Source organism: Excalfactoria chinensis, chromosome 18, assembly GCF_039878825.1.
Source record: "Excalfactoria chinensis isolate bCotChi1 chromosome 18, bCotChi1.hap2, whole genome shotgun sequence".
Taxonomy (NCBI): Eukaryota; Metazoa; Chordata; class Aves; order Galliformes; family Phasianidae; genus Excalfactoria; species Excalfactoria chinensis.
The window spans coordinates 5,434,457-5,460,647 of NC_092842.1; the positions used below are offsets into that span (position 1 = coordinate 5,434,457).

Consider the following 26,191-nt stretch of genomic DNA (forward strand, 5'->3'; position numbering starts at 1 on the left):
GCCTTGTTTCTTCATTCAAGTACAGAACAAAGCTCAGCACGGTTAACATACAGTAACAGGCTCAATCATCACCTCCACAATCAGATCCATTCCCCTTTCTCTACCCCATTCAGGAAGGGACACAGAACAACCCCTGCTTTAGGGCAGGGATGTTTGAGGATCGGTATTTTATTGCAAAGACTAATTACATTGCTGTGTACAAGTCACACTGGGCAGTGTGCTCCTTCACTGAAGTGGTACAAAATAACATATGGTACAGCCAGTCCCTCCGGTGATGCTGGGCTTCCAAGGGACACCAATAAGAGGGGAGGGGGGCAATGGGGTGGGCAGGAGCAGGCAGGCACAGAGCAGCATGGAGCCAGGGGGAGGCCCAAAGGTGCTGGCACCTAAAGGCAGTGGCCTGGCTCCAGGCAGGGTGGGAGGCAGGAGGCAGCCCCTGCGTCAGGGTGCCAAGGGCTCCCATCATGTGCAGTGTGGGCATGGTGACCCAAGCGATGCCACCCAAGGGGACAGAGGGCTGACAGAACTAATACCAGCCACACTTATTAACAAGCAGCCTCTCTCCACCTGGTTCTGCCACCAGCCCTGCTCCTCTGAGTGTTGCTGTATCCCAGCTCCACTCCTGGAGGCAGGGAACACATTTACCTCCCTACCCAGCAGCACAGACAGACAAGAAACAAAAGATGTGCTGGGAGGAAGTGCTCAAATGTGATGGAGCCAGCAGGTCCAGGGGCAAAAACAAACAAAAAAAGAAGTCCCCCCCCTTTGGTTAGTGTTTCCTACAGCCATTAAAACAAGCATCTCTGCCCCTGGCTTGAGCAACTAGTGGTAAAGAAATGAGGGAGGGGAGAGGCCAGATGGGTTGTTGCTGTGTGAGCAGGGCAGAGCAACGTTGCTGCTGTGAGCATCCCTCCCAGCAGCCTTAAATAGCAGGGGAGGGTTGGAAGGGGGGGGGAGCAGGAGAGGGACTGGGCTGCAGGGCGGGGGGATCTGGGTTAGTAGAATGTACAAGTTCATCTCTTCTATTTACAACCAATAAATATTGAGAGGAAAAAAGAAACAAAAAAAAAAATCAGTAAACCTTTGTTTTGTTTTGTACAAAAGAAGTCTCGTCGCTGCTTCTCCCATAGTCAGTGTTTGAAACAGTCAGGTTAAAGCCCAAGGTGAGTGGCACTTTCTTGTGGGTCAGGCAGTGGCAGCCGGAGCATCCCAAGCTCCTCTGACTCCTTGCCTGCCCATGCAGACACGAGGTCTCTATTTACACACATCTGGACAGCAGTCTGCTCTCCTCCTCCTCCTCCTGGCTCGGCTGGCAGCTCTGGGGGCACGGGAATGCACGCAAAGCTTCCCTGCCTGCAGAAGGGACACTGGCATTTGATCTTTGGTGCAGGTTTGAACGCGGGCCGGCAGCTGGATCAGGGAGAGGAGCGAGACCACGTAGAGGCTTCCAGTCATCAACAGCAGCCCTGGTCCACAAGGCGCCAGCGTGGGGCTGCATCCTCTCCAGCACAGCTTCTCCCAGGGCACGGACAGGCAGTAGTTGCAATGCCGGGTGATCCAAGGAAGGACATGGAAGTAAACCAGTGCAGAGAGAAGGGGAGCACCCATCCCAGCTCACGTGGCAGTGGCTCATGTGCTGCTCCTTGCAAAGGGCCCCTCCAAGCCGCCGCTCCCCGGCTCATGCGGACACAAGGCACCTACGGCAGAGAGGCGGGCTCCTGCTCTGGGCAGGCTGGTGGTGGCTGGACGAGTGTCGCACCGTGGAAGGTTTAAAAAGTAAAAATAAAAGAGATATTTCCCCCCTGCTGCCTTCCTGGGTAGAAAAACAAAAGACCTGATTGAAACGGGAGCTTGTGCAGAGAGAGGCGGAAGGGCCGCCGGGTGCCAAAGCAGCTCTCGGTGCGGTTGAGCATCACTCCTGGCCCTGCCAACAGCACCAGGCCTGGCTACAGCCTGCCCACAAGGCCCCGTCGGTGAGGGGTGGCAGTGGGGCTGAGGCTAGAAGATGCCTTTGGCGATCTTCAGGCCTTTCTGCTTCATCCTGGGCAGGGTGGAGCTGGAGCCGTGCTTGATCTTCACCCCCTTGGAGAAACCCCGCTTCTTGAGCACGAAGTCGTAGTTGGCGGCGGAGTTCATGGCGTAGAAGACGTTGGCGTTGTCAGGGATCTTCAGCTCTGAGAGGGACCAAGGATGGAGTCAGCTGCACAGTTTGCTCCCACCCAGAGCCCAAGCCAGGAAGAGAATCCCACCCCCATACACACCTCTCTCCTCTGAGATGATCTGAACGAGCTCGTAGTCTTCAGGCCGGTCCCCATCCAAGTTGTGTTTGGCCATGGCCTTGCGAATAACGACCGGTGTCTTATCCTGGCTCGTCACCTATGAGTACACAGCATCGTTAACCACCATACTGCACAAAGCAGTGCAACATCTCCCACCTCCATGCCCTCCCAGTGTCAGACGTGCCCACGTCCAAGCATGACAACCCCGAAATTGATGTGGGTGCTGGGTGCTAACCAGGATGCTCTTGTACATGTTGCCGTTGTCCACAGCCAGGCTGACACGGATGATACAGCAGTCGTCGACCTGCTGGTTGTAAAGGGGCAGCGAGAGGGACGAGTAGCTGGAGATGCCGGAGACGGAGCGCTTGTGAGTGCGGGATGCTGTCACCGGTGTGGAGGAGACGGAGGATGATGAGGCACTGCTGGAGCCCGAGCCGATGCCCGACGTGTCCAGGGAAGAGAGAGAGGTGGATTCCCAGAACTGGAGGGCAGGGAGGAGAGGGGATGCGGAGGACACAGTGGGTTTAGCTTCTCCATCAGCCACAGACGGGGCGTACGAGTGCTGGGGGAGGGAGGCCAGAGGGAACTCACTGCCCTGCGCCAGCAGGGGATGTACAGCCACTAGAGCTGCCAGACCCTGCTGTGCCAAGGCAAGCCCAGCTCCACCACAAAGAGCAGGGGCCTCCCTCGCTCCAGCAGGGCAGAAGCAGCCCCCAGTTCCCCAGCCCCAATGCAAAGCAGGGGCCATTCCCTCTTGGGGGAGCACCTGCTTCAGGAGCCCCACAAGCTGCCCCGTACCTTCTTCTCCTGGCAGTCGGGGGACTCAGGGATGAAGCTGATGTTGATCTCCTCCACATCAGAGCTGCTGGAGCCAGCAGAGGTGACACTGACTGAGTCAGTGGCATCCCCACTGCACAGGTACTGCCCGCACTTGAGCTGGTCAAAGGACTTGGAGTGGGAACTGCCGCTGGCACAGGGCTCACTGCTGGCTGGCTGCCGGCTGCAGGGAGATAGAGGTGGGTGAGGAGAGAGCAGGCCCAGGGAAGGGCACAACGGAGCTGACCCTTGTCTCCAACTGGGTCCCACTGGGGCAAACAGACTCACTCGCTCCATCTCTTGATGATTCCTGTATTCTTCTTTGCTTTCAGTGTGTTGCTGGCTGACTCAGACAGTGGCTCAATCTCACATGACAGCCCATAGCTGGGGGAGAGATAAAGGTTTCAGTGCTCCCTGTAGCTTTCCAGTGCACCAGCAGCAGCACAGCCCTGCTTGCACTCACCTCTCGGCCTCACTGAGCCGCTCCAGGCTATGGAACCAGTCCACAAAATGGTCTTCCTGAGTGAAGCTGTAGTTGTTGCAGGCTGACTGAAGCAGCTTGATCTGGGCAATGACTTCAAACTCCTGCAGCCAACAGAGGTGGTCATGACCCCTTTCTGTCTGCAGCCCCACAACCCTCTGCAAACAGCCCAGCCCCATGCACCAAGGTGCCTAGGAAGGACCAGAATCTCCTCCCAAAGAGATTGGCAGAGCCTGGGCTCGCACAACGCCAGCCTCCTCCCACCACCCAGCTGTGCAAACTCTCACCTTCCTTCTCTTCTCAAAGTTGATCAGCCCTCCCTGTAAAAGAAGGAACCGGGCGTCAGTGGGAAGCGGGGACAGGGAGGGACATCGCTCCGCTCCGGCTGCTGCCGCTGCAGTGCGCGCCGTGCCCACCAGGGGGCGCTGCGAGAGCGGCCCATTGCCAGAGCCTGTCGGAGCTGCGTATGGGATGCATAGGGACAACGTTGGCTATGGGATGCATAGGGTGGCAGTGTTGGCTATGGGATGCATAGGGTGGCAGTGTTGACTATGGGATGCCCAAAGGGACAGCAACAAGTGCTCTGGGGATCAACTTTGAACCGCCAGGCTATGGGGGTGTCTCAGCATGAAGGAAAGGAGGAGGACAGAGATGGAGGTACGTACGTCCAGGAAATCCTTCATGGCAGTGTCGAGCATCACCAGGTCCGTGAGGAAGGTGCCAAGATAGGGAATGGTGCCCTGCATCACACCCTGGGGGACAGTGAGGGATAGCTGAGGTCAACAGAGAGCTGGCAGCTACCCAGTAGGGACATGGGGACATAAAAACACCCACTCACCATCTCTCGCTGCTGCTGCTGCCGCTTCTGGGCCCTCTTTGGGTTGATCTCCAAGGTGGCAAATTTGGACGTGCCCTCCTGGATGGTGGGGAGAGACAACATCAGCACCAGAGGGAAACATGAGCTAAAGTTCACAGCCGCTTTTACTGCAGCCATTTCCTCATAGAGGGAATGAGGGGAAGAGAAGGAAATCTAAGCTGAGCTTTTTCAGGGCTAAACAGGGAGGAGAGGCTTAATGAATAGGAAGTGCTGCTCCCATTTCCAGCTCTCTGTATAAATAGCTCTTCAATGGGCTGTTTTGTTCCCTTTTGTATTTCATGTGATCTCAGCCCCCAGTCTGGAGCTGGAAAGCTGTGAGGACACCTGGCTTCAGCCTTTCCCAAACCCCACTGCCCCACCTTAACCCAGGAGAGCTCTGGAGAGCTGAACTTTGCATCTAGGGAAATGCCATCATTAGGTGCATATCCAGACCACATCCCACTGCTTATCTCTACCCATTCAACTGCTCTGAGACCTTCATGCAATGACAGCTTTTGGGGTAGAAAAGCAGAATGCCCAGTCTGCCTGGCAGCTGGAACAACAGGGACCTTTCTGCCAACATCAGCTCAAGCTCCTTGCCAGGACTGCAGCTCCCCATACCTTAATGAGCAGCTCCCGGCTCAAGGAGTGGTTGTTCTCATCGGAGAAGATCTCTGAGAGCTCATGGAAAGTGCGGAAGCTCTCCCTGCTCGGGGGAAAGGCAGGGAAGTCAGCAACGGTGCCACACTGGGTCTCTTCCTTGCGCACCCAAATGACCCCAGCAAAGCTCACAGCTGCAGCAGGCCTTGCTGACTGGGGTTATTCCAGGGTGTTCAGATGGAAAGGAGAAGCAGACAGTGCTGCCTTTGTTTCCTCACTCTCCTCAGATCCCTTGGCTTTGGGCAATGCCAGAGCCGCAATGATCCCATTTACACATCTCCTGTCTATACACTGAAGGGCCACAGCTCCAGCACAGCCACCCCAAGAGACCTCCCAGCAGCCCCAGGACCCCCAGGTGCTGCTCACCGCAGGACCTCATCCCAGGTCTTCTTCAGCCGGTGCACAGCATTGCACTGCAGAGCTGAAAGGATGGCTCTGAGAGAGGAGAAGTTCTTCAGGATGCGGCACTCCTGGGGGCAGATAAAGGGACAGCAGGGCTTGATGTTAAACAAAGCCAAGGGATCTGCTTTGATTTGTGCACCACAAAACCCCAGCCCTGGGCAAGGCGAGTGGGGCTGAACTTGTCCTACCCGAGCCACTTCGATCCATCTCTCCACCACTTTAGCCCTCTGCTGTGGCTTCAGGGTCCGGTCCCCAAGGCACGTGGCAATGACACAGTTGGCCACGCTATTGAACTGCGAGACAGTGGCACGGATAGTGGGTGCCAGGTGTTCTTTGCCTTTCTTGTCTCGCTGGGACCAGATGCAGCCCAAGCAGTGGTAAGGCACCACTTTCTTAAACAGCTCCTGGAAGATAAAGGGATGGGATGGGTTTCTTTGGGGAAAAGATGGAGTGGCGTGTGAGGGAACACAGTGGTCTGTGCCCAAAGCAGCAGCGCTGACCCTGTGCTGAATGAGTACTCACAGCATCCATTAGTGTGAACTGTTCTGCCACCATCTCAGGGGAGAAGGAGAGGAAATCTGACTTCCCATCCCCGACCCCGTTCTCCTCCACCAGCTGGAACGTGCAGCCACCATGATCCACAGCTGTGAAGATGGCACAAAGCTGAGCACTGCGGCACAGAACCCCACTGCATCCCACCCCCAGCAGCTCTGCTTTCACACCTCAACATAAGGCTCAGATAAACACACAGGCATATTTAACCTGGATGCAAGTGTCTGCAGAGGATTAAAGGCAGATTAACCAATCCACTTAGAAATCCCACTCCTATCTCAGCTGGATTAGCTTCCCAGTGTACCTCCACATCCAGCCACGTGGTAACACCTGAAGCTCCTTACAGACCCTGACAACCCCATAAGCAGGGAACCATCCCCACCTTCTGTTTCAGTCTCGCTCTGCTCCTGCTGCTGAAACTGGGCCAGGAGGATGCGGGCTCGGCGCTCCAGGTCCGAACCGGGGATGTTATGGCGCACGTAGGAGATGAGCTGCTTGAGGCAGGCAAAGTCTGGGGGTTTGCGGAAGTCCTCTGAGTACTGATCCAACCAGGCACCCAGGATGGAGGAGATGGTGCTGTGGGGAAAGGAACAGAGAGCTGGGTGGTGTCATGAGAAACATATAGGACAGCACACGCCTCCGTGTGAGAACTGAACAGCAATCACCCCCAGCACGGTCAGACTTACTTCTTCAGCTCCATCCTCTCATCCACAACGTGTCTGGCGTGGTCCCCGTTTGACTGCACGTGCAGTTTGCCATACCTGAGGGGGATGGGAGAAGCCCATCAGACCTCCAAGACATGGCATAAGATGCTGGAGCTCTCCTGGCTGAGGATGCTCAGACATCAGCCACTTCTATCTGCATTCTGGGGTATGGCCACCTCACCTGTTAAGTAGCAGGTCCAGCACTTGCTTGGTGGTGGCGAAGGCCCGGTAAGTGCACAAGAAAATGGTGACATAAGTGGAATCATTGCCCTTGAAGGCTGAAACCAGGTACTCCACCAGCTTCTCCAAGGTCCCAGCTTTTATCGTCCGCACCTTACACGTCTCATAGAGGTTTAAGGCTGACTCGTTCTCGAACTGCTGGGACAGGAGCAGAAGTCAGTGGGTGAAGATGGGATGCCCAAATAAATACATGATTTTCAGATTATGCTTGGAAGGAGCTCCAAGAACATGAGCATGTGGGGACACAAGGATGTAGCCCAGTAAAGACTCTGCTGAGCCCTGACATCAGGTCATTCTGTCTGGCAGAACATCCCCCACTTACCCCCAGCCACCGCTGCCCCTTGTTGGCTGTGTGATGGAGCTGCACTTTGCGCAGCGATATGCTGTAGATTACACCATCCTCCAGCTCTTCTCCAATCTCCTGTGTGGAGCTCTGCATGGGACAACAAGATACACCATGAGATAAGGAGGGTAACATGTGGCACAGATGCTCTCCCAAGCCTGGATGGTGTATCCCAAAGACAATTTGTTCATCCATTCAGAAGCACAGAGCAGGCAGAACTAGCCCTCTGGACCCAGTACCCACCTACACCCAAGCAGAGCCAAGACTCTGCATGCCCACACCCCACTTATCTCCCTCCCTGTGCCTTTATACAACATAAGGTGACATTGCTGCTGGCTTTAACCATAATCTCAGTAATCTGCCCTAGCTTCAGCTGAGCACCTCAAGCACCCAAAGCCTCCTAACAAATAACAACTGGAGAATGAAGCTGTCCATGAGCTTTGGGTAGTGTTGGCCAAGCATGCTGGGCAGAAAGTCAAGGGGGTTGCTTGAATCCTAGAGTAGAATAGAATGGGTTGGGTTGGAAGGGCCCTAACAGACCATCTAGTTCCAACACCCATGGCTCAGGCAGGGTTACAAACCACTAAATTAAGCACCAGATCAGGCTGCCAAGGGCCCCATCCAGCCTGGCCTTGAACACCTCCAGAGATGGGTGTCCTCAACTTCTCTGGGCAGCCTGAATTGTGGAAAAACCCTCAGGGATCAGCAATAGGGTGTCCTTGGGGACAAAGGAACAGGTGGTTATACACAGGGCCAGCGCCAGACCCAGCTATGAGGCTCATGCTTCTGTTCTGGGGATACAGAAACCACCTCAGATGCAGTTTGGCCCCCTCCCACCACACTGCTGACTCAGCACCTCTCCTAAGAGGATTTCTGTAGATCCCTCTGCACACCGCAGGGATCTCCCCCTGCCCCCACACCATTTGGGGCATTGCATGTGGCAAAACCCACTGCCCAATAGATGGGGAGAAGTCCTGGAAGCAGTAAGAACTTTAGCAGGGGGACGCAGCCACGTGCTGAGTGCAGAACACTGCCAGCCCACAGCCTGCAGCTTTCCTTGCAGTCTGCAGAGCATGGAAACCCCCTAAGGAATGGCAACTGCTCAGAGCTTGCTGAGGATTAAAGCAGCCAGCAGGTGCCCCATCCCATGCTGCTCCCAGTGGTGGTCTCAGCACTTCATAGAATCACAGCGCTTGGAAAAGACAGCAAGGATCATCTATTCCAACCATCACTACCATGCCCACTAAGCCACTTCCTTCCCATGTCCTTCCCATGAAGCCAGACCATAAACTGAGCAGTACGACTCAGCATGCACCAGGAACACCCCGGCTTCTTGCAAAGCACCCTCCTCCCAATCCTCTCCCCGTGGATGTGAGGGCTGTGGGTCCAGGAGATGCTGAGCAAAAAGCTCCAAACAAAATCTGAGCAGAGGTTGGACCAGGTCATCGGAAAGCCTGGACACAAAGAACCAAGAAAAAGCAGATGCTCGTCGAGGTGCAGTCAAATTAGTTAAGAAATCAAATCATGTGAGAGGACGAAACGTCCCGAGATCAAATGCATGAATCACTGGCAGCTGCTGTGCAACTACAGTGGAAATTATTGCCACAACTGCGAGGGCTTCCACTCTTGTATTTCACATCACATGCAGAAAAAGCACACCCGATTCTGATGCGCGTAGAGGCGAATTTCATTTCCTTCCCGTATTCGAGACTGTCAAGATTCATTCATTTCTTTGTTTGCTGACTCCTGTGATATCCCCCAAAGTTCCCCCTTTGCAAACCACACGCACAGCACGCGGCTCCCAGCAGTCTCCAGTTTGGCTCATGCCAAGAGCTGGGCGAGCTGCTACACTGCTCCGTTCTAAAATCTGGTTATTTATATTCAGCGTGAGCTTCCTCTTTCCTACCGCTCTTTTCTCCAAGATGCTGATTGTGCATTCTGCACGTGTTCGTTAAAAACCAAGCAAGCAAAAAGCAGCAGCAAGGCCCAGGCTGTGCAGCACACCTCAGCACCCGTAGCAAGCACGCATCTCTGCTCTGTGGGACACGGCCTCCAAAGCAAACCCTCTCTCATCAGCAGCTCCACCTAAAGCACACAGCAGTGATATGGGTGAGCAGCCCCTTCCGCTTCCAACAGCTATGTGCCTTCCATCGCACTCATGTAGAAGGGGCTCAGCACAGTGTAAAATGAGATCCAAAGCACAAAAAGAAACGGGAACGCAGCAAAAACAATCACTCAGCCACCACGTCTGCAGCTCAGCAGCCCTGAACATCCAGCCATTCCAATGGAGGCAGCGCAAGAAAACCCCGCTCTTGTTTAACCTGGTGGGGAAATCAGGCAGGCAGTTCTGCACGGAGACTTTTGCAAAAGCCATAAGTGAACGCTGCGGGAGTTCACCCCCTGAAATATGAACTGGTGGCCGCACCAGATGGCCCGCCTGCTTTTCCAGCTCCTCGGAGCTGTGTTTTGCCCTGGGCTGTGTGAGCAATGCTGAGCTCTGGCCCTCAGTTCAAAGCTGTGCTGACTGCAGCGGGGAGGAATTCCTGCTCCGTGCAATAAACTCTTCCGCTCTCGGGCGCGTGTTCTGGTACACAGCGCGGAGCTGAGCCCACGTCTGCACACAGGGGTTTAATAACGAGCAAGTAGGATTCAGGCAAGGTTTGAGAGCCTGGAGGAGGGGCTGCGGTGCAAGCAACGAGGAATGGAGCAGCAGAAGCCTGCCTATATCAGCCCAATGGGGGGAAACACCAAACCCAAACAGCAAAGAAAATAGTGGCTAGGAAACCATGTTCTGGAGAGCCTTGGAGATGAGTCACAGATGTGATTTTGGTAAGACGGGAGCACAGAGCAGGATTAAGTGTGAGCACGATCACGTTCCTGCGCATCGCACACCATTATCCCACAATTACCAGGTCTTAAGAGCTCCGCTCCCACGTGGCCCTGGGTTAAGAGTGCTGGCTTCCAAAGACACCAAATAATGAACTGTTAGTGGAAAAAGGTATTAATTTCAACGCACGTGGAAGAGACAAAACTGCTTAAAGCGCTTTAACTGATGCTCCCTCAGCAACAGCTGGTTGGAAGCTCAGGATGGCTGCCTTGCTTGGCTCCCTTTCAGCTCTGCAACGCAGAACTTGAGTTCTGTAAGTGGGCACAGTGCAGCATGGACCTTTCCATGGCACATCCCCAACCCAACAGGGAATTGCTTGAGCTGGAGTTTCCCATTGAAGCTCTGCATTTGCACGGGTTCAAAAGCCAGATGGAAGACAAAAAGACAGCGGGGGTTGGGCTTCGCAGCCTCCAGTCCATTCTCGTAATAACACCTTCCTCCAGCAATGGGAAATTGGCTCTTTCAGACAGAAAAGAAACCAAGGACATATCCTCGTGGTTTCCAACAGCTCTGAGTTAACTTTCATTTCACCCCCAGGAGCAGATCTTGACCCCACGCAACTCACAGCAGTAACTTTGGGGCCTCTTATGTAAACCAAAACGGACGGCGTTATGCAAAGGAAACTGGAAACAAAAAGCCACCCCCATCTAGTGAAAGGAAAACAAGTTCAGTTCCGTGAACCACAGAGAAAGACCGCAAAAGCAGAAGTACCCCCCATCCTGCCCACACAAAATGAGTGCATGCAGCACAACACCCTTCCTCATGGGGACTTCCAGTGCAAAACCCCGGCAGATGTCCCCACCGTGGCGAGTTGGGAACATCCCATCTGCTCCTCAGCCATTTCCTTTCCCTGGCCACGCTCAGGAAGCCCACAGAGCTGGTGGGTGATGCCATGATTTGGAGAAAGGTGCCTAATGCTGCAGTACCCACAGCTCCCAACACCATCACTGTGCCATGCTGGGTACCAAGGCTCTCTAGCAGAACTCACGCTGTGTCCTTTCCCCTTGTGCTGTGTTTCACTGCCCCACTGGAGCTCAAATCCCAGCCCCACACTGTGCTGCAGCACCGGGGTGACCAGCAGACAGACGGACGTGTTTTCTTCTTTGACTTTCTGACGTTCTCCGCCTTCCTTCCTGCCTGCTCTGAGCCACTTCAGACCAGGAACGGTTCCAACATAAAACAACAACAAAGGGGGAAACAGGAAAAGAACAGAATAAGGGCCAGAAGCGAAGCTTCAGCCGGCTGTGAAAAGGGACTGTTTTTGCCAGGACACCCGGACTGCAGCGACAGCTGGGGGGCTGTTCTCACCCATCAGCTGCTTGGCTCTGCTGCCCAGGCTCCCTGACACGCTCAACTCCAGGAGCTGAAGTAGAAGAAGCTGTAGGGAGCAGCTGGGGCTGTGCATCCCAAAGCAGCTGGGTGGGCAGAGGGAAGGCATCCCCAGCCACCCCAATTTGACTGCCAGGAGGGTTTGATCCCTCTTCCATTAGGGTCTGCTTGAGGCAGGTAGCAGGTCACATGGAATAGAATCATAGCAGTTGGAAAAGACCACTAAGATCACCGAGTTCAATCCCAACCCATCCCCACCACATCCCCAAGTGCCACATCTAATCCCACTTGCTGTGCTGGTGTCCATAACCCAGCATGGCTGCAGAGAATACTCAAAGGCAGCTGCCTCCGCCTGCTTGGTTTAGGAAGAAGAGAAAGGAGGATCTGGTACAAAGGCATCTTGTGACTCGCACGCAGTGAGTCAGTGGCTGGAGAGAGGATTAGGAGCTCAGAGCTCCAGTCCAGAAACGAGACAGAGCAGATATGCAGGATTCCTCCTCCGTTTGCATTCGTTTGGCTTTCAAAGAAAACTTCGAGCCTTCCTACATGTCAGAACTTTGCTCTTTTTATGGTCTGGAAATCGAGAGTCAAAAGCTGGGTAAAAATGCTGCGTGCCCACTCCATCCTCAGCAACCTCAAGGGGATCAGCCATGGGGACAACAGCTCCATCTGCCACCCATGGTGACTGCATAACCCCACGCTTCCTACACAGGGACGTGTCGAAGCACAGCAGCAAACTGACTGCAGCAGGTTTTGCTTCCTCTCTGCGTCCATGGAAAAAGCATCCAGCCGACGCAGCACTTCCAGCTCTTGCTCCACTTTGCTTTGCTGTGCATTCATGAGCGCTCCGACGTGCGCTCCTGCAGCATCCCAGCTCAGCACCAACACCCACACAGGGCTGCATCTGAGGGATGCAGCTGGGGCTGTGCTGGGACAGCAATGGCTGTGAAAGAGGCTGGAGCCTGCGGGGTAATTGCTGGAAGTGAAACCAGCACTGTGCGACTGGTGGATAAAATATTAATGCGTAGCACTCTGTAAGAATAAGCACAGCTCGAGTGGCTCACAACAAGCTGGGAAGAAAGGTCTGTGTTCCACTGAGAGGGAACAGAGAAATCTGGAAGGAACTCGCAGGAACAAGGTCAAAAAGTGAAATGCATTTTTTTATCTCAGTCCCACGCAGTGTGAGAGCCTTGCATTGCCTTGTTTGAATGCAAAGAGAAACAGGCGTGTGCCCCACGTAGGCCCAAGCCTGCAGGATTTCAATGCACCCTGCTGATCCTGATGCTGAAACGCACCCCTTTTTGCACCACCTGCATCCCAAAGGTGTTAGCAAACGGTCAGCATGCAGAGCCCACTGACCTCACTTGCGATGTCCCCCACTGCATTCTGAGTTATGCTATCCCAGCTGTTTCTGATTACAGGACCAGCGCAGGGCACAGATCTCTTAGTGGTCTCAATTCCAGCACAATGCCTGTCTCAGGCCTGTATCAACACTTACAAACCAGAGAGTTCACCTACCCAAAAATCTCTGCATTCCCAGAGTCACAAAGCCACAAATCCATACCCTCCCACCTTCCATTTGCAGCCCATGTGCCTGTCTAGACAGCCAAAAATTGAATGTTAAGCAACATCAGCTGCTCCAAAAGCAGATTCCACTGCCAAATCAGCCCCACCACATGGGTGACCCATATGGAGGCAGCGCACACCTGGGAGGGATGGCTGGGGTTTGCCATCCCCAAGCAGGCTGGATAACCCCCACATAGCTGTGCACCGACTCAATGGCTGCAGCTTGCAAAAAGCAAAACAGAGCTCTGCAGTTCCATCATTCCTAAGGCGTGCAGATCGGGATGGACAATCTGGAGGCTGTCCAAGAACCACAGCCCTGTCTAGAGATTGTAACATGAGCATAGCCGATGAGAACAGATCACCCCCATGCCCAAAATCCCAGAGGAAGAGGAGGAGGAGGAAGATGCCACAGGGCTCCCAGTGCCCCTCTTCTACCCTGCAAAGGGCACAACATCGGGCGCTCTCCCAACCCAACTCAATGCTACCACTGTGCGTGCGTGTCCGCGGCGGGCTGACCCAGTAAACAGCTGAAGCAGAGAAAATGCATGAACAATCCAGGGCAGGGAGGCAGGGCGAGGGGCTGCCGGCAAAAGGCATAAAAGCAGTGCTTTGTTTGCTGGCCGTGCCCCCAGCTCCCACCCTGCAGCGTGACGTAGCAGCCTCCATTTGCTGCGCAGCCGCGGGCTGACCCCGACTGCTCCCAGCTTCCCTCCGACCCATGGATGCTCAGCCATGGTTCCCCTGTGCTCAGGGGGAAGCCGAGCAGGGGATGTTTTCACTTTGCACCTTTTCCTTTTGCACATTTTCCCCCTCTGCGTGGTTCCCTGCGGCAGCTTTGCTTTGTAGGAAGATGGAAGGGGGAAGAGCAACGCTTTCGCCTTGTAATCAAGGAACTCTCAGCGTCAGAGCATTACTTAACTAAGTGTCAATGAGCAGGAGGTGCTATATAAGCAGGTACAGAGGCAGGAGTCAACACGCCGGCACCTGGGGGGCCTGCAGTCAGGATGCAAAGTCAACTACACGGTGTGATTTCCACAGCTGAAGCCACCGAGGGTTTAATTTTAATTGGCACCTTTGGAGAGAAAACAACTGGGGGGAAAAAAAACCAAACAACACAACACAAAAATCGAGCTGTTGTCAAGTGCCTGAACATGCACTCCAGAGCTCTGCCTACAGGAATGGGTGTGTGCATCCCAGCGGAGGAATGGGGTGCCCAGGGTGGCTGAACCCCCTCAGCCCCAATTCTCCCCATCTCATTCCCAGCTGTTTCAGCCCCCTTCCTGCAGTTACCCCTGTTTGAGCAGCAGCCACAGCGACCTGCAGCAAACCCTGCTGTCAGAGTTCCCCAAAACCTGGAGGTGGAGAAGCTGGCAGCTTCAGGCAGCCCTTCCCTTCATAGTGAAAATACAAATCTGATGTGGGACAACAGGGGTACACCAGCTCCTTCCATACAAAGCTCCTTCCATGGCCTGGGTAAAGAGGGGTCAAGCCCAAAACTCCTTTAGAGCCAAGCTTTGCAGGAGGATGAGCAGGATGAGGAGAGAGGGGGTGCGTGGGACACCCCTTAAGGAACACCCCAGGCAATGAGCGCTTGGTTGCAACACCACAGCGATGGTGATGCTCTGAGTCACAGCAGAGCTGCAGCAGCACAGGCTGTCCAGGTGCCAGCTCCCACTGCTGCAACTAGGATGGGACGTAGCAAGTTGTGTCATCCAGACCATCAGAACATCACTCCTGGGTCCCCCATAACAGAGCCACGCATGTCCCTCAGCAGCCCTGATGCACACAGCCACCTATAGAGCTTTTTATACAACATCTTTCACCAAAACCCCCTTTTTTTTTGGCCCAGACTGAAAGGTGAGGTTTGGGATCCAAGCTGACCATGCGCAGCATCCCCAGCGCTCCCCATAGATAAGTGGTGCCCCTGGCAGTCCCATGCCATGCTCTGCCCAGCGTAGCTTTCTGAGCTGAGCTCTGACTCCAAAACAGTCCCAACCAAACCCACATTGCTTCACAAACCAAAACATCGACTTCAGAGGCGAGGCGGGCAGGGGCTCTCAGCTTTCGGGTCACCATGGAGACACAACCGCTGCAAAGAGCAGGGAAATGCCTCGTGGTTTTGCTCCCTACATGAAAAGCAGCTCTGGTAAGACGGGTAGCAAGCCCTTTAAAGCCAGGTCTGCACACAGGCACTCAGCTCAGCTGCTGGTTGTTAAAGCATGGTTAGCAGAAAGAAAAGCCACTCTAAAAATAATGCCCCAGCATTCCAGATTCCGATGACTTTCCTCCCCAGGCTGTGCCATGTGTGAGCCAAAACAACTCCTCTACTCCACCACCAGCCTTGGGAACACCTCAGCCACCTCCATCCCACCTCTGCCATCCCAGCACAAGGCCCATCTACATCCCAGTGGCATAACAGGAGCAAACTCACTGCTGACCACAAGACATACCAAGCACTCTGGGGTTATCTGATAGCAGAATATCATGAATCTGTACCAACAAACGCAGCTACTGGCTGTAAGGGATTGTATACGTAATGCCATAAGCACCACACAAAGCAAACCCCATCAGGAGGTGCAGTGATGTTGGGTGCTGCAGTCACTGCTCCATCATAGTATCATTAAGGTTAGAAAGGACCACTAAGATCATCTAGTCCAGCCATCAGCCCATCACCACCATGCCCATTATTGCCTTAAAGCAGAGCAGCATTGACCCCAACCCCCTAATGCCAACTTCAGCCTCACCCTGCCCCATCCACACCCTTGTCCCTCACTTCCCCCATAAAGCCAATCCCCAGGGAGCAGCCACATTGCTCCCAGGGCTCCAGGCTTCCTTATCCCAACGGCTCACGACCAAAGTCCAAACACAAGAGTACTGCAGAGCATTGGGGCTGCTGTGACGAGCGGGTCAGTCCCTGTGCAAGACAAACTCCAACAACTCCAGAAGCTCTATTTGAGATAGGACAAGGATGCTGCCACTGGGTCTAACTCAGCACTGTACAAGAACAGCACAGGATAAAACAAACTATTGTATGGACCGCACTGCAGCCAGCTCAGAGTCCAAATCCTGCTCCTTGGAAATAGCAATCCCTCCCCCTTTTTTGTTGGGTCCGTGGGAGACAGAGAAATATCTGAGAACTGAAACAGCCCGGCTGCAAGTATGTATTCACATAAAAGGAACACGGCCTGAAAAAATGCCACTCAGGCAGCTCTGGAGATAACAGCACTGAAGAAAAAGCACAAGCAGGGGATGCCCAGCCCTTACATATGGTCTGGAGTGACCTAAATAAGCTCCGTGCTCTTTCAATTACACATCATTGGGGGGAACATGATGACTGGCAATTAGAGGCAGAAGGGTGATGGAGCCCATCCTATGGCCAGACCAACCCCACTCCAGCCCAAACTGTGGGGTGGTTGCAGCCAGGCCCCCAGTATGGAAGCAGAAGGGCCGGACAAGCAGTAAGACCCCACAGCTCTGCAGTCACTTTGCTCTTTTCCTACAGAATCTGAGCTCATTCCACACCCAAATCTGAGCACAAGGAAGCCTAGGAATCCTCCGGGCTCACATTTAGTTGCCCTGCCTAGGAACCCCTCGCCCGTAGCCAGAAAACAAACGGCCACAGCAGAGCCAGAGAAGGACTGTGGGGCCCTGCAGCAGCACAAGTGGAGCCTGTGGGGCCAGGAGGGCTGAACAAGATTCCAGTTTCCAGGGCTGCTAATCTATGATTACAAACCTGCTAAAACCTCAGTGAGATCCCAGTCCCGGAGGGTTTCCTGCCCTATGGAAACAGGGCATGCAATGCAAGCCTTATCCAAACACATGGTGAAGCTCTTTCCAGCTCCTCTTCACCATATCAAACAATCATCAAGAAACCCCTCCCACCTCCTCACTCCCTTCCTGCACTCACATCTCAGCCAGCTCCCTGCTTACCCAACCCTTCTGGCTGGGAGCCATAAGCAGGTCCCTCTCCAGAAGCAGGGACAGATGATGTCCATCCTGCAGATTGCACAGGGCATATCAGATGGTGCCTCGGGGAGAAACAGGCTGCAGAGAAAAGGATCCTCTTCCATTGGAAGTGGAAAGAAAATGGCTTTTAAGAGAGATCTTTGCCTCTCCTTCCCAGCTGTAAAGCACCAGCACTGACCTCCGAGGCATCTGGGCTGAGCAATTCAAGTTTTCGAGGACGTGTTTAGCAACTGAGAATTCTCCTAATTGTTCAGAAAACAAACAGAGCCAAAATAGCAACAATCCGAGAGTTTTCAATAGGCATCAGCCCTCATTGCTTGCAGGGAGGTTGGGCAGTGCCAGCCCCAGTCTGGGCCATCCATCTGCAGCCGTGTGTGCAGCATGGAGCAGGAGGAGCCTCAAACTCACAGTGCTGATTTGGGCTGGACTGGAAGCAGAAAGGTCCAAGCAAAAGGCACGCAAAAAGAAAACCCAATTGGTTTAAACCTGCCATTCCCCATGGTTAAAACCAGTTCAAGAGCACTCGGACCTCCGAGCAATACAGGAGGGGGAAGAATTGAATAATCCACCTTCTACTCCCCAGATCCATCTTGCAGAGTGACCTCACCCGAGGTTTATAAGCCAGGCTGCTGCCAGCACAGTTGCCACAACAACTCTATTTATTTTTTGTCCCCTTTCTGCATGCCTTTCCCCAACTGCGTGCTGCAATGACAGCGAGCAAATCCTGCTGCACGTGGCTCAGCGAGCGCTGTATCCCACTCTGGAATGTGCTTTTTGGGGCTGCTCTGCCCTCACAACAGCCACATCACGGCCCAGAGTAGATATCTCCAGGACATGGCCAGTGGGCATGGTGGGGATGGCTTGATGGTTGGGCTTAATGATCTTAGAGGTCTTTTCCAACCTCAATAATTCCATGATTTAAGCACACTCTCAGAGGCCAACCCAGCACTGGTTAGGGCCATAACTTTGCTCTCAGCAGTTTTGCAGCTCCAGGGCTGCCTCCTGTGGAGCGCATGAGCTGGCTGACCCCAGGGGGAGAAGCACAGCAGCCCCCCACCCTGCCTCCCTCCCTGCTCCTCCTGCATCCCTTCCAACAGCACAGCCCCTTGCAGCCTCCCGGAGCGCAGCGGGCGCAGGGGCTGGACTTCCTGCCAGACATAACATGAACCAGATGATGTGCTGCGAACAATGTCAGCACACCCACCCCCAGGAGAGAGAAGCAGGGGGAGAAGAGGAGGGGAGGAAGAGCAAGCTGGAGGAAGAGCAAGCTGGAGGAAGAGCAAGCTGGAGAGGGTTTTCACGAGCTGACAAATCCCTGCTGCCAGGCCAGAGGTGAAGCGATAGGGCTGGAGCCAGCACTGATCCCCTTCCCGTACAGCCTGACCAGGAATTTCCACTGTGGGTTAATGGGGTAGGAATGGGATCGCCATGCTGAAGCGATGCTGGATATCTGCACAGAACTCAGTAGTTCTGCAGGGCGCACCCTGTTCCCCCCCACCCCCCTTCACCAGCATCCAGAGCCACGAAGCACATCTGCAGCTGGCTCTGCACCCAGCCCAGCCCCTGACCCTGCCGATATTAACCCCTGTGCCTCCAGCCTGCAGGGCTCCATGCTGCTGGGAATGCCCAAACCTGCCTCCCAGCACCGCTCGCTGCAAATCAATGACATTCCTGGCACGCAGAAGATGATCACCCATTCCGAAGAAAAAAGCCAGAGCTCTGACTCACGTTATTTTGGGTGTCGCAGCCTCCACCTCCATGCAACAAACTGCTCGGGCTGAGCAGCCCGGGGTTGAAACCCAAAGCAACACCAACATTTTGCATCCTCCAGCAAAGCCCTCCCGATGCCCATAACCTCCCCAGAGGATACTTCTGTGGTTTGGACGAACCCAAAGTCCTTAAGGGCAGATCAGAGCAGTTCCCTGCCTGCAGCAGCTGAGATATTAACAAGAATAAGACCCTGAAAAAAAACCTTGTTTTGAGGTTTGTCCCTTTCTCCCGTTGTTTAGAGGAAGGGCAGCCCTTTGCAGAGCCCGGTCTGGCATCCTGCCCACCGCTCAAAGCAAAAACACCAAGCAGGGCCACTCGCTTATTTAATAAATGAAACGAAACAACGCCGCGTTGTCCCACAGCTGTCCCCATACTTAACTCCGGGAGCTGCCAGAGGGCGAACACCGCGATCCTCCTGCACCGAGCTGAGCCCCAACTCATCACAGCACAACCCCCCACCCCCCACATCCCCCACCCCCATCCTCACCTCCAGCGGCGGCAGGTCGGGGTCGAGCTGTGTGAAGCTGTGCAGCACGACGGGGCTGCTCTCCCCGGCCACCTCCAGCCTCACGCCGCCCCACAAGCTCCGCGCCCGCCGGCAGCCCTCGAACATGTCGGGGGCGGGCGGGGCGGCATGGTGCCGGCGGCTTACCATGGGCACCGCCACCGCATCCCCGGGCCGGCTCGGGGGGACCGGGATCCCGGGGTAACCGGGGACCCGCACCGCCACCGCCCCCGATGGGATGGGAGAGCGGCTGCCGGAGGGAGCAGCGGCGGAGCAACCCGACGGCACGGAGGGGCCGGGCTGAGAAAGCGGCGCTTGGATTTCCTCCCCCGCAGCCTCCGCCCGCCCCGGGGGTTGGCCCGGCTCGGCTCGGCTCGGCCCCCGGAGGGAAGGCGCGGGCGGAGGGGGCAGAGCTTCAGTCGGGAGCTGCGGGGGAGTGAGGGATGGGGCAGCGCCGAGCCGAGAGAAAGGGGATGGAGGTGGGCGGCAGTGGGAGAAGCCGTGCAGGCTGGGACGCCGGCCCTGGAGGAGGGTCTTGGGATCGCCGAGTGTTCATGCAGCTCCTAACATCCAGCTCTGGGGTTCAGAGCGCGCCACCTCGAACTCACCGCTAAGTATTAACCCAGTGCTTCAGCCAGGCTGCTTCTCATCCCACGAGCTCAGCCCCCCAAGGTACCATCTGTGCTCAAAGCACCGCCCAGCCCCAGCAGATTTATGGGGTGCTGCAGTCACGGACCCCTGGGCCCCTTCCTGTACCATCGGGAACAGCAGGGTACACAGCAGCGATGTGCGGCCCCGCAGGGATGCACGGAAAGGGGAACTGGGCTGGGGGGCAGCGGGGCTGCCGATCCCACTCTAAAGCGTCCCTGAGTTCTCAAGCTGATGCCGAAACCACACAATGTAACTGTTTGCTGAGGCACGGAGAAACAAGCAGAGCCGTTCCACACTTTCTGCACGCACTGAGCTCAGCATCCTCTCACCCTTCCCTGCCCCTTCTCCTTCCCTGCCGATAAATGCATGGCAGCTGCTGCTGACACCACCAAAACCCAGACGCTTACGCCTCAGCTCTCTGCACAGCTGAAATAACAGCAGCCTCCCAGCCGTGCAGCCCCGCGGCTTTATTTCCAATGAGAGCATGAATATAGGGGCTGCACATCCAGCTCTGCCCAGGGCGCCTCCTGCCCGGGCAAGAAAGGATTAACAAAGCTGAAATACTCCTCAACTTGAAAATGTACCAGACAGGAGGATGAGGGAGGACAATGAGAGCTATTGTCCCGCTTATCTGGAGCTGCAGAGGGTCAACAGGACCTCCAGGGCTACACTATGGGAAAGGAAACAGCCCTGCACAAGGGCTGCACACAGCCCCACACCTTTGGGATGCTCTATGGGGTGATGCCAATCCTGACCCTGAGTGCCGTGCAGCATTGAGTGATGCAGCAAGATGTGCTCTGCAGTGCAATGGGTCACATACAGAGCTCGGGCACCTCCAGAGCAATCAGTGCTGCCCTCAGGGCTGCAGGGTCGTGGGGAGAGAAGCCAGGATTCAGCCCTTGGGGAGGTGAAATTGTGGCCCCACAGCTGGGATGGCTCAACACTGGCTGCACAGAACAGATAGCAGCACTGCTCGTCTGCAGATACAAACCCCTGCAGGACCTCACAGCTTTGTCTGACCTCTATGGGAAGCTATGGAACTGTTCGATGGGTGGCATTCACCCACCCCTTGGTTGACCACTGAAGATAATTTCAGGAGAGAAACGCTTCTGATAATGGATAATAAATAATACAGTGCAGGAAAGCAATGGTGAGGGTTTAAAAATAGCCAGGCAAGTTTCCTTTCCCCTCTCCTGGGAACCTTCTGGGCCTGAAAAGCAAAACACTCCAAGCGGGGTCAGGAGTCCCAGTTCAGGATGTTTTCTCAGCACTGCCAACCCCACACACTCAGACATCAGGGCCGGCACTCCTGAACACATTAAGACCCAAAGCAAAGGGTCCCTTCCAACCCAAGCCAGTCTGTGGTTCTAGGATTGTCTTACAGGCACGTGACTGCGGATTTAAGGAAAGCATCCACCACGGAATGACTCGGTAAAATCATCATCATCGTCATACAAATAATCATTTCATGTTTGGCAAAGTCAGCAAAAGCTTTTCACAACACACCGAGCGCTTCATGTTGACGTCAGCTGTGAGCATCAGCAGCAGAGGCAGACACAGGGCCGGGTGCTGCGGGAAACCCCTCTCTTGGTTGTTCCTTCCCACCACTTCACAGTGAGCGTTTGGCTGAATAAACACAAACTGGTGCCCCTTCAGATCGCAGATCTGCCCTCATCTGCCACAGCCTGCAGGCTTCCCTGCATGGCAAATGATGCGGAACAGGCAACAAATGGGAGCATGTGCCAATGCTGAGCCAGTGCCCTGGGTGAGCTCAGCACCTCTGGGGCAGCACTGCAGGTTCAGACCCTACGTCTGTCTCAGCATCAGGGCTCAGTGCATGCCCTGAGTTTTCTCCCACCATACACAAGCTCATCCCACAGCCCATGAGCACCCCCAGCTCCATCCAGCTGCTTTTCCAAGGCCTAGTCTTAGCTGGAAGGTGACGATGATGATCATCATCATTACTAGCATTTCCCATAAAACGAAGAACTAGCACCACTTCCTCATCTATTCCAGGGAAAAACCCTCAGACCTTGTGTAAGAAGGGAACCTGATGTCACCGCCGCACTCAGCACACCCTAATACTGAAGTTACAGCACTCCTCCCAAAATCCAGGAACCACCAGAACCCAGCCAGTTCTCCTAAAAACCATCAGTGCCTAAGGAAGGAAGCAGACCAACCCCCTGGGCATTAGGAGTTAACCTCTCCACCCCACACTGCTGTGCTTCACCACCTGCAGCCCTACACACAGCTGGACACAGCATCTCCTGCAGAGCCCCAGAGCTCGGCCATACAGCACAACTGTGCCACAAATCTGGAAGGCAAAGCAGCTTGAAGGAGTATTTCCACCCCATCCTACTCCTCATCTTTAACAGCTGGACTAAATGATCTCAGAGACCTCTTCCAGTCTTTATAATTCCATGGTTCATACCAATCTACTTTACCACGGTACTGAAGCACCTTCTGTTCAGGGTGATAACTTCAGGTTTTTCAGACCTGCAGATCTTTGAGTAGGGAGCAGAACGCTGCCAGCAAGGGGAATCGAGGCAATGTCTAAGGAACCTTCACAGAACTTCTGGCTCCAAGGTCAGCTGAAGCCTGTCATGCTGCAGACACCAATGCGTATTTCTTGCGCCCTGTGTCTTTGAAGGCAGTGTTTCTCTCATTGCTGCCTTTCTGCCAGAGCATTTTGGTCAGCTCACATAACAACTACCTCAGGTGCTCGTAACCGAAAGGAAAACAGGAAAACCCTTTTTCTTTGTTGCTTAGCAATCAGCATGCAGCCAGCTTGAGGCTCCTGGCTGCACTGAGTTGTAGCTTCCACCTTTGCTTGGCTGATAGAAGGGAAAGGACAAAGCACTGGTAGGCAAGAGAAGAGCTATGAAGCCACAGAAACAGGCTGGGAAAGTCATGGATGGGTGTAACCTCTGAAGAGAGGATAAATTCCTCTCTGAAATCAAAACATGTAATAGAAAAATAGTGTGACATCATCAGATGCCATTAGATATACAGGAATACAGCTCTGTCCATTGCGCAGCACCAATGGGCCCTATGGGATCACTCTGCACTGCTTCCCAAAGGGAACAGAATCCATAGAGGAAAATGGATGGGATGGGAGCTCGGCCTCTCAGACTCACACTCAAGGGCAGGGAGTACATTTTTCCAGCGATGGTAAACAGCCAAAACGAGGCATTCAGCTGAATTGTGTAAAAGGAGCCTCTCAGAAACACAAGGATCTGGCACCGGATCAATAGAGAACTCCCAGTGGATAATAAAGAAACGTTGCTCATCTCCAGCGTGTTCTTCAGCCCTGCTCTCACCCCTCCTCCTCCAGCCCATTCGGTGCAGTTAGCCCAGAAGAAGAGTGAGGAGATTGAAATGTCAGATCCTGGAAACACAGCACTAAGGTGTACCACGCACACAGCGTTAATGCTACAAGTACACAAGCAAAGGTACTAAAAGAAATCCAGTTAAACGGGAACAAAACCCTTCAGGGGCAGCTATGGAAAGGGATGTTCCAGCAATGGTTCTGCACCAGGGAAAGCATACAGCAGAAGTTGGTATGGCACGAGTAAAGGGAGGAAGAGCTCTGATGTGAGGATAGAACCTGACAGAGACGGCCCAGGGAAAGTTCCAATCTGTCCATGCTGGGAGGTGGAGGGCAGATATAGACATGGCCCGTCATTGCTGACCCTGAGAGCAACAGGAGAGGAGCCTGGAAGTGCAGAAAGGGAAACCTTGCAGCCCAGATCCCGGTATTACCCCTATGACACATACAGCCAAATGGCTTAAAAGTCAATTAGGAACTGCAAAACTCTGTTGGCCATCGCAGGTATCTGTAAACCCTCAGAACAAAGGATGCTTTAACATAAAAATTTTCCTCTCGGTAATGACCGCTTTAAAGGCTTCCGCCCTGCATTGTTTCAGCAGGGGAAGTCATCCCAGTGTGCCTCCCAGATTTCCGCAGGGGTTTCATGGCCACACGACCCCACTGCACCCTTCGGAGGGTGCTGCTCCTCCTGCCCACCTCAGCTCCACGCAGCAAACAGTTCCAGCTTCCATTCAAACATCAGTGCCATCCTCTGAGCCTAAAATTGCACAAACTGAGAGCGAAAACGTTTGTAAGCAGTGCCTCCCACGTGGACCTGCTGGTGTTGAACAGCACACGACCTCAGGCTGCAGAGACTCGGGGGAATCCCTTCCTCTGCTCAGCCATCTTATATTCACACAGATTTAATTATCTGCCAGCCCTCCGTCGGATTTGCATGATGTGGGTTCAGAAATCCTTTGGGGGAAAGGACACAGACACAGACAGACACCCACCAGGGAGAAAGGACAGAGAATATGACCCAGGTGTTTGTAGGAGGGCCAGGAAGCAGAGGGCGAGCACTGCAAGCTGCTCCCTGTGTGCTGGGTTCACCTTCAGAGCCATTCCTGCAGCATCCAGGAGCTTTTCCCACCTCTGATCATGGCTCATGCCGATCAGTCCCCTCCTGCACAGCCACCATCCACTTTTGTCACCCCAGCAACTCACACTATTACATATCGATGGTTAATTACCCCACTGCTATTTGCAATGCACTGCTGAGGAGCTATGTCAGTATTTCCATGACACGCATTGTGGCAGCATGCAGGTGCAACACCAGCCTGGCATGCACTGAGTCACCTTCTTGCAAAAGCCAAAGCCCTGCAGAGCTCTGCTTCCCCTCCCAGTCTCTGTGGATACTCAGTGCCAATTGCAAAGCTCTCCCCTGGTGCAGCCTGGAAATGGAGGCTGATCGGAGGGGCTTTGCTGCTGTAATGCAGCCAGCGGGATCACCAGGGCAGTGCCTTGGGCTGACCCCAAAAGAACCAAGGATAGAGAGCCAGGTGGGGTGCAGGCTTTGTGCAGTGGGAAAAGCTGGAGCTGTGCCCTGCAGCCTGTCTGTCTCCTGCCTCGTGCTTCCCCCGTCCTTCTGCCAAACGGGAAGGGAAATCCGGGATTTTCTGCTCCTTTTCATTAGGAATTAGTCTCCATTTCCTGGCTCCAGCAGCTCAGGGGCTGCCTTAGTGTGACCCCCACAGACAGGGACTTCCCATCTCTCAGACTCCATCCTAATGGCCCACAGTTGCCCCAGCTGTGCGGGTCAAACAGCCCCCATCCTGGCACGAAAGACCATTTCTCCTTCATCCTCCCTACCTGCAGCTCTTAACTTACACTTCGCTTCAAGGATGGGAAACAGAAGTGCAGGGGGAAGGTTGCTATGACAAAAGGAAAAACCCAAACTCTGACAGCAACACACGGAGAAGCCCAAAGGGAGAAGGAAAGGGTGAACAGAAAGAGGGGTATTTTTTAGGGTTATTTTTTAAGAGTAAGATTCTTACCATGGAGGCAGAGGGGAAGAGGAGCCCTGGGGATACTGTCCTTGGCCACCATCGGCACTGAGGGACCACCTGAAGGTTTCAGTTGCACACCAGACAGCTTGTGTGACCCACACACGTGGCCCCAGCAGTTAAAAATACCAAATATCACAAGTTCTGCCCAAACGGAGCCACCAGCACATTACAGCACGGTCATATGATGGAGCAAGAGCTGCTCCTCCGCCAGGCGGGACGGAGCCAACCCTCCCTGCACAAACACCGAAATCACGCAATGAAATCACTCTGGGTTAGCATCAGAGCCAGTCCTGGCTGCATCCAGCTGTGCTCAGTGATGGGCTGCAGCACTCTGCTGTCCTGCAAGCACATCGCACTGAGACCAAATGGGCTGTCTGCATTGCATGGAAGCCAGGGCTCCAAGCCGGTCAGCTCCTCAGCACTATTTGCAGCCCAAGTGGTGAAATTCAGCCCTAATTTGTGCTCCCACTGTGATGATGTGGGGACGTTTCAGAGCAAAACAAGAGCGGAGCGTATGTCAGCAGGAAACGAGGGCACCAGGGAAGCCACATCTGAAGGCAGGGCAGGGTCCAGCTCCAGGCAATTCATTGTGCATCTGCTTTGCAGAGACACGTCTGAGGAGTGCGAGCTGCAAGGAGAAGGGCCTCACGCTGCCCTCAGCTGTCAGACAGAGCTGGTGCTGAGCTGGGAGAAGGAAGAGCAAAGCAGCAGGGAAACACTTGAGGTTATCACCCTGAACAGCACATCACGTCCTCAGTGTGAGTTACAGAGCAATGCTGCCAAAGGCAGCAATGATTGGTGACCCTCC

The 26,191-nt window shown here is 54.3% G+C and overlaps 1 protein-coding gene across 8 annotated transcripts in view; it reads right to left on the reverse strand.

The window, feature by feature from the left end:
- Positions 1-152: 152 nt before the first annotated feature.
- RALGDS (ral guanine nucleotide dissociation stimulator) overlaps positions 153-26,191 on the reverse strand; it is a 38,851-nt gene continuing 12,812 nt past the window's right edge. For 2 of the 8 annotated variants that reach the window (XM_072352767.1, XM_072352764.1), the window contains exons 2-18: positions 7,313-7,423; positions 6,932-7,125; positions 6,733-6,807; positions 6,429-6,622; positions 6,017-6,138; positions 5,683-5,898; positions 5,459-5,562; positions 5,054-5,138; positions 4,415-4,492; positions 4,242-4,328; positions 3,864-3,896; positions 3,559-3,680; positions 3,384-3,479; positions 3,078-3,279; positions 2,515-2,841; positions 2,262-2,376; positions 153-2,174 (exon numbers count right to left, since the gene is read on the reverse strand). In XM_072352767.1, coding sequence (XP_072208868.1) covers positions 1,999-2,174; positions 2,262-2,376; positions 2,515-2,841; positions 3,078-3,279; positions 3,384-3,479; positions 3,559-3,680; positions 3,864-3,896; positions 4,242-4,328; positions 4,415-4,492; positions 5,054-5,138; positions 5,459-5,562; positions 5,683-5,898; positions 6,017-6,138; positions 6,429-6,622; positions 6,733-6,807; positions 6,932-7,125; positions 7,313-7,423 — 2,337 coding nt within the window. In that variant the 3' untranslated portion in view covers positions 153-1,998. Of the gene's footprint in view, positions 2,175-2,261; positions 2,377-2,514; positions 2,842-3,077; positions 3,280-3,383; positions 3,480-3,558; positions 3,681-3,863; positions 3,897-4,241; positions 4,329-4,414; positions 4,493-5,053; positions 5,139-5,458; positions 5,563-5,682; positions 5,899-6,016; positions 6,139-6,428; positions 6,623-6,732; positions 6,808-6,931; positions 7,129-7,312; positions 7,424-19,338; positions 19,640-26,191 lie in introns of those variants that run through there. The other 6 variants (XM_072352766.1, XM_072352763.1, XM_072352768.1 and 3 more) reach the window with 5 other exon arrangements.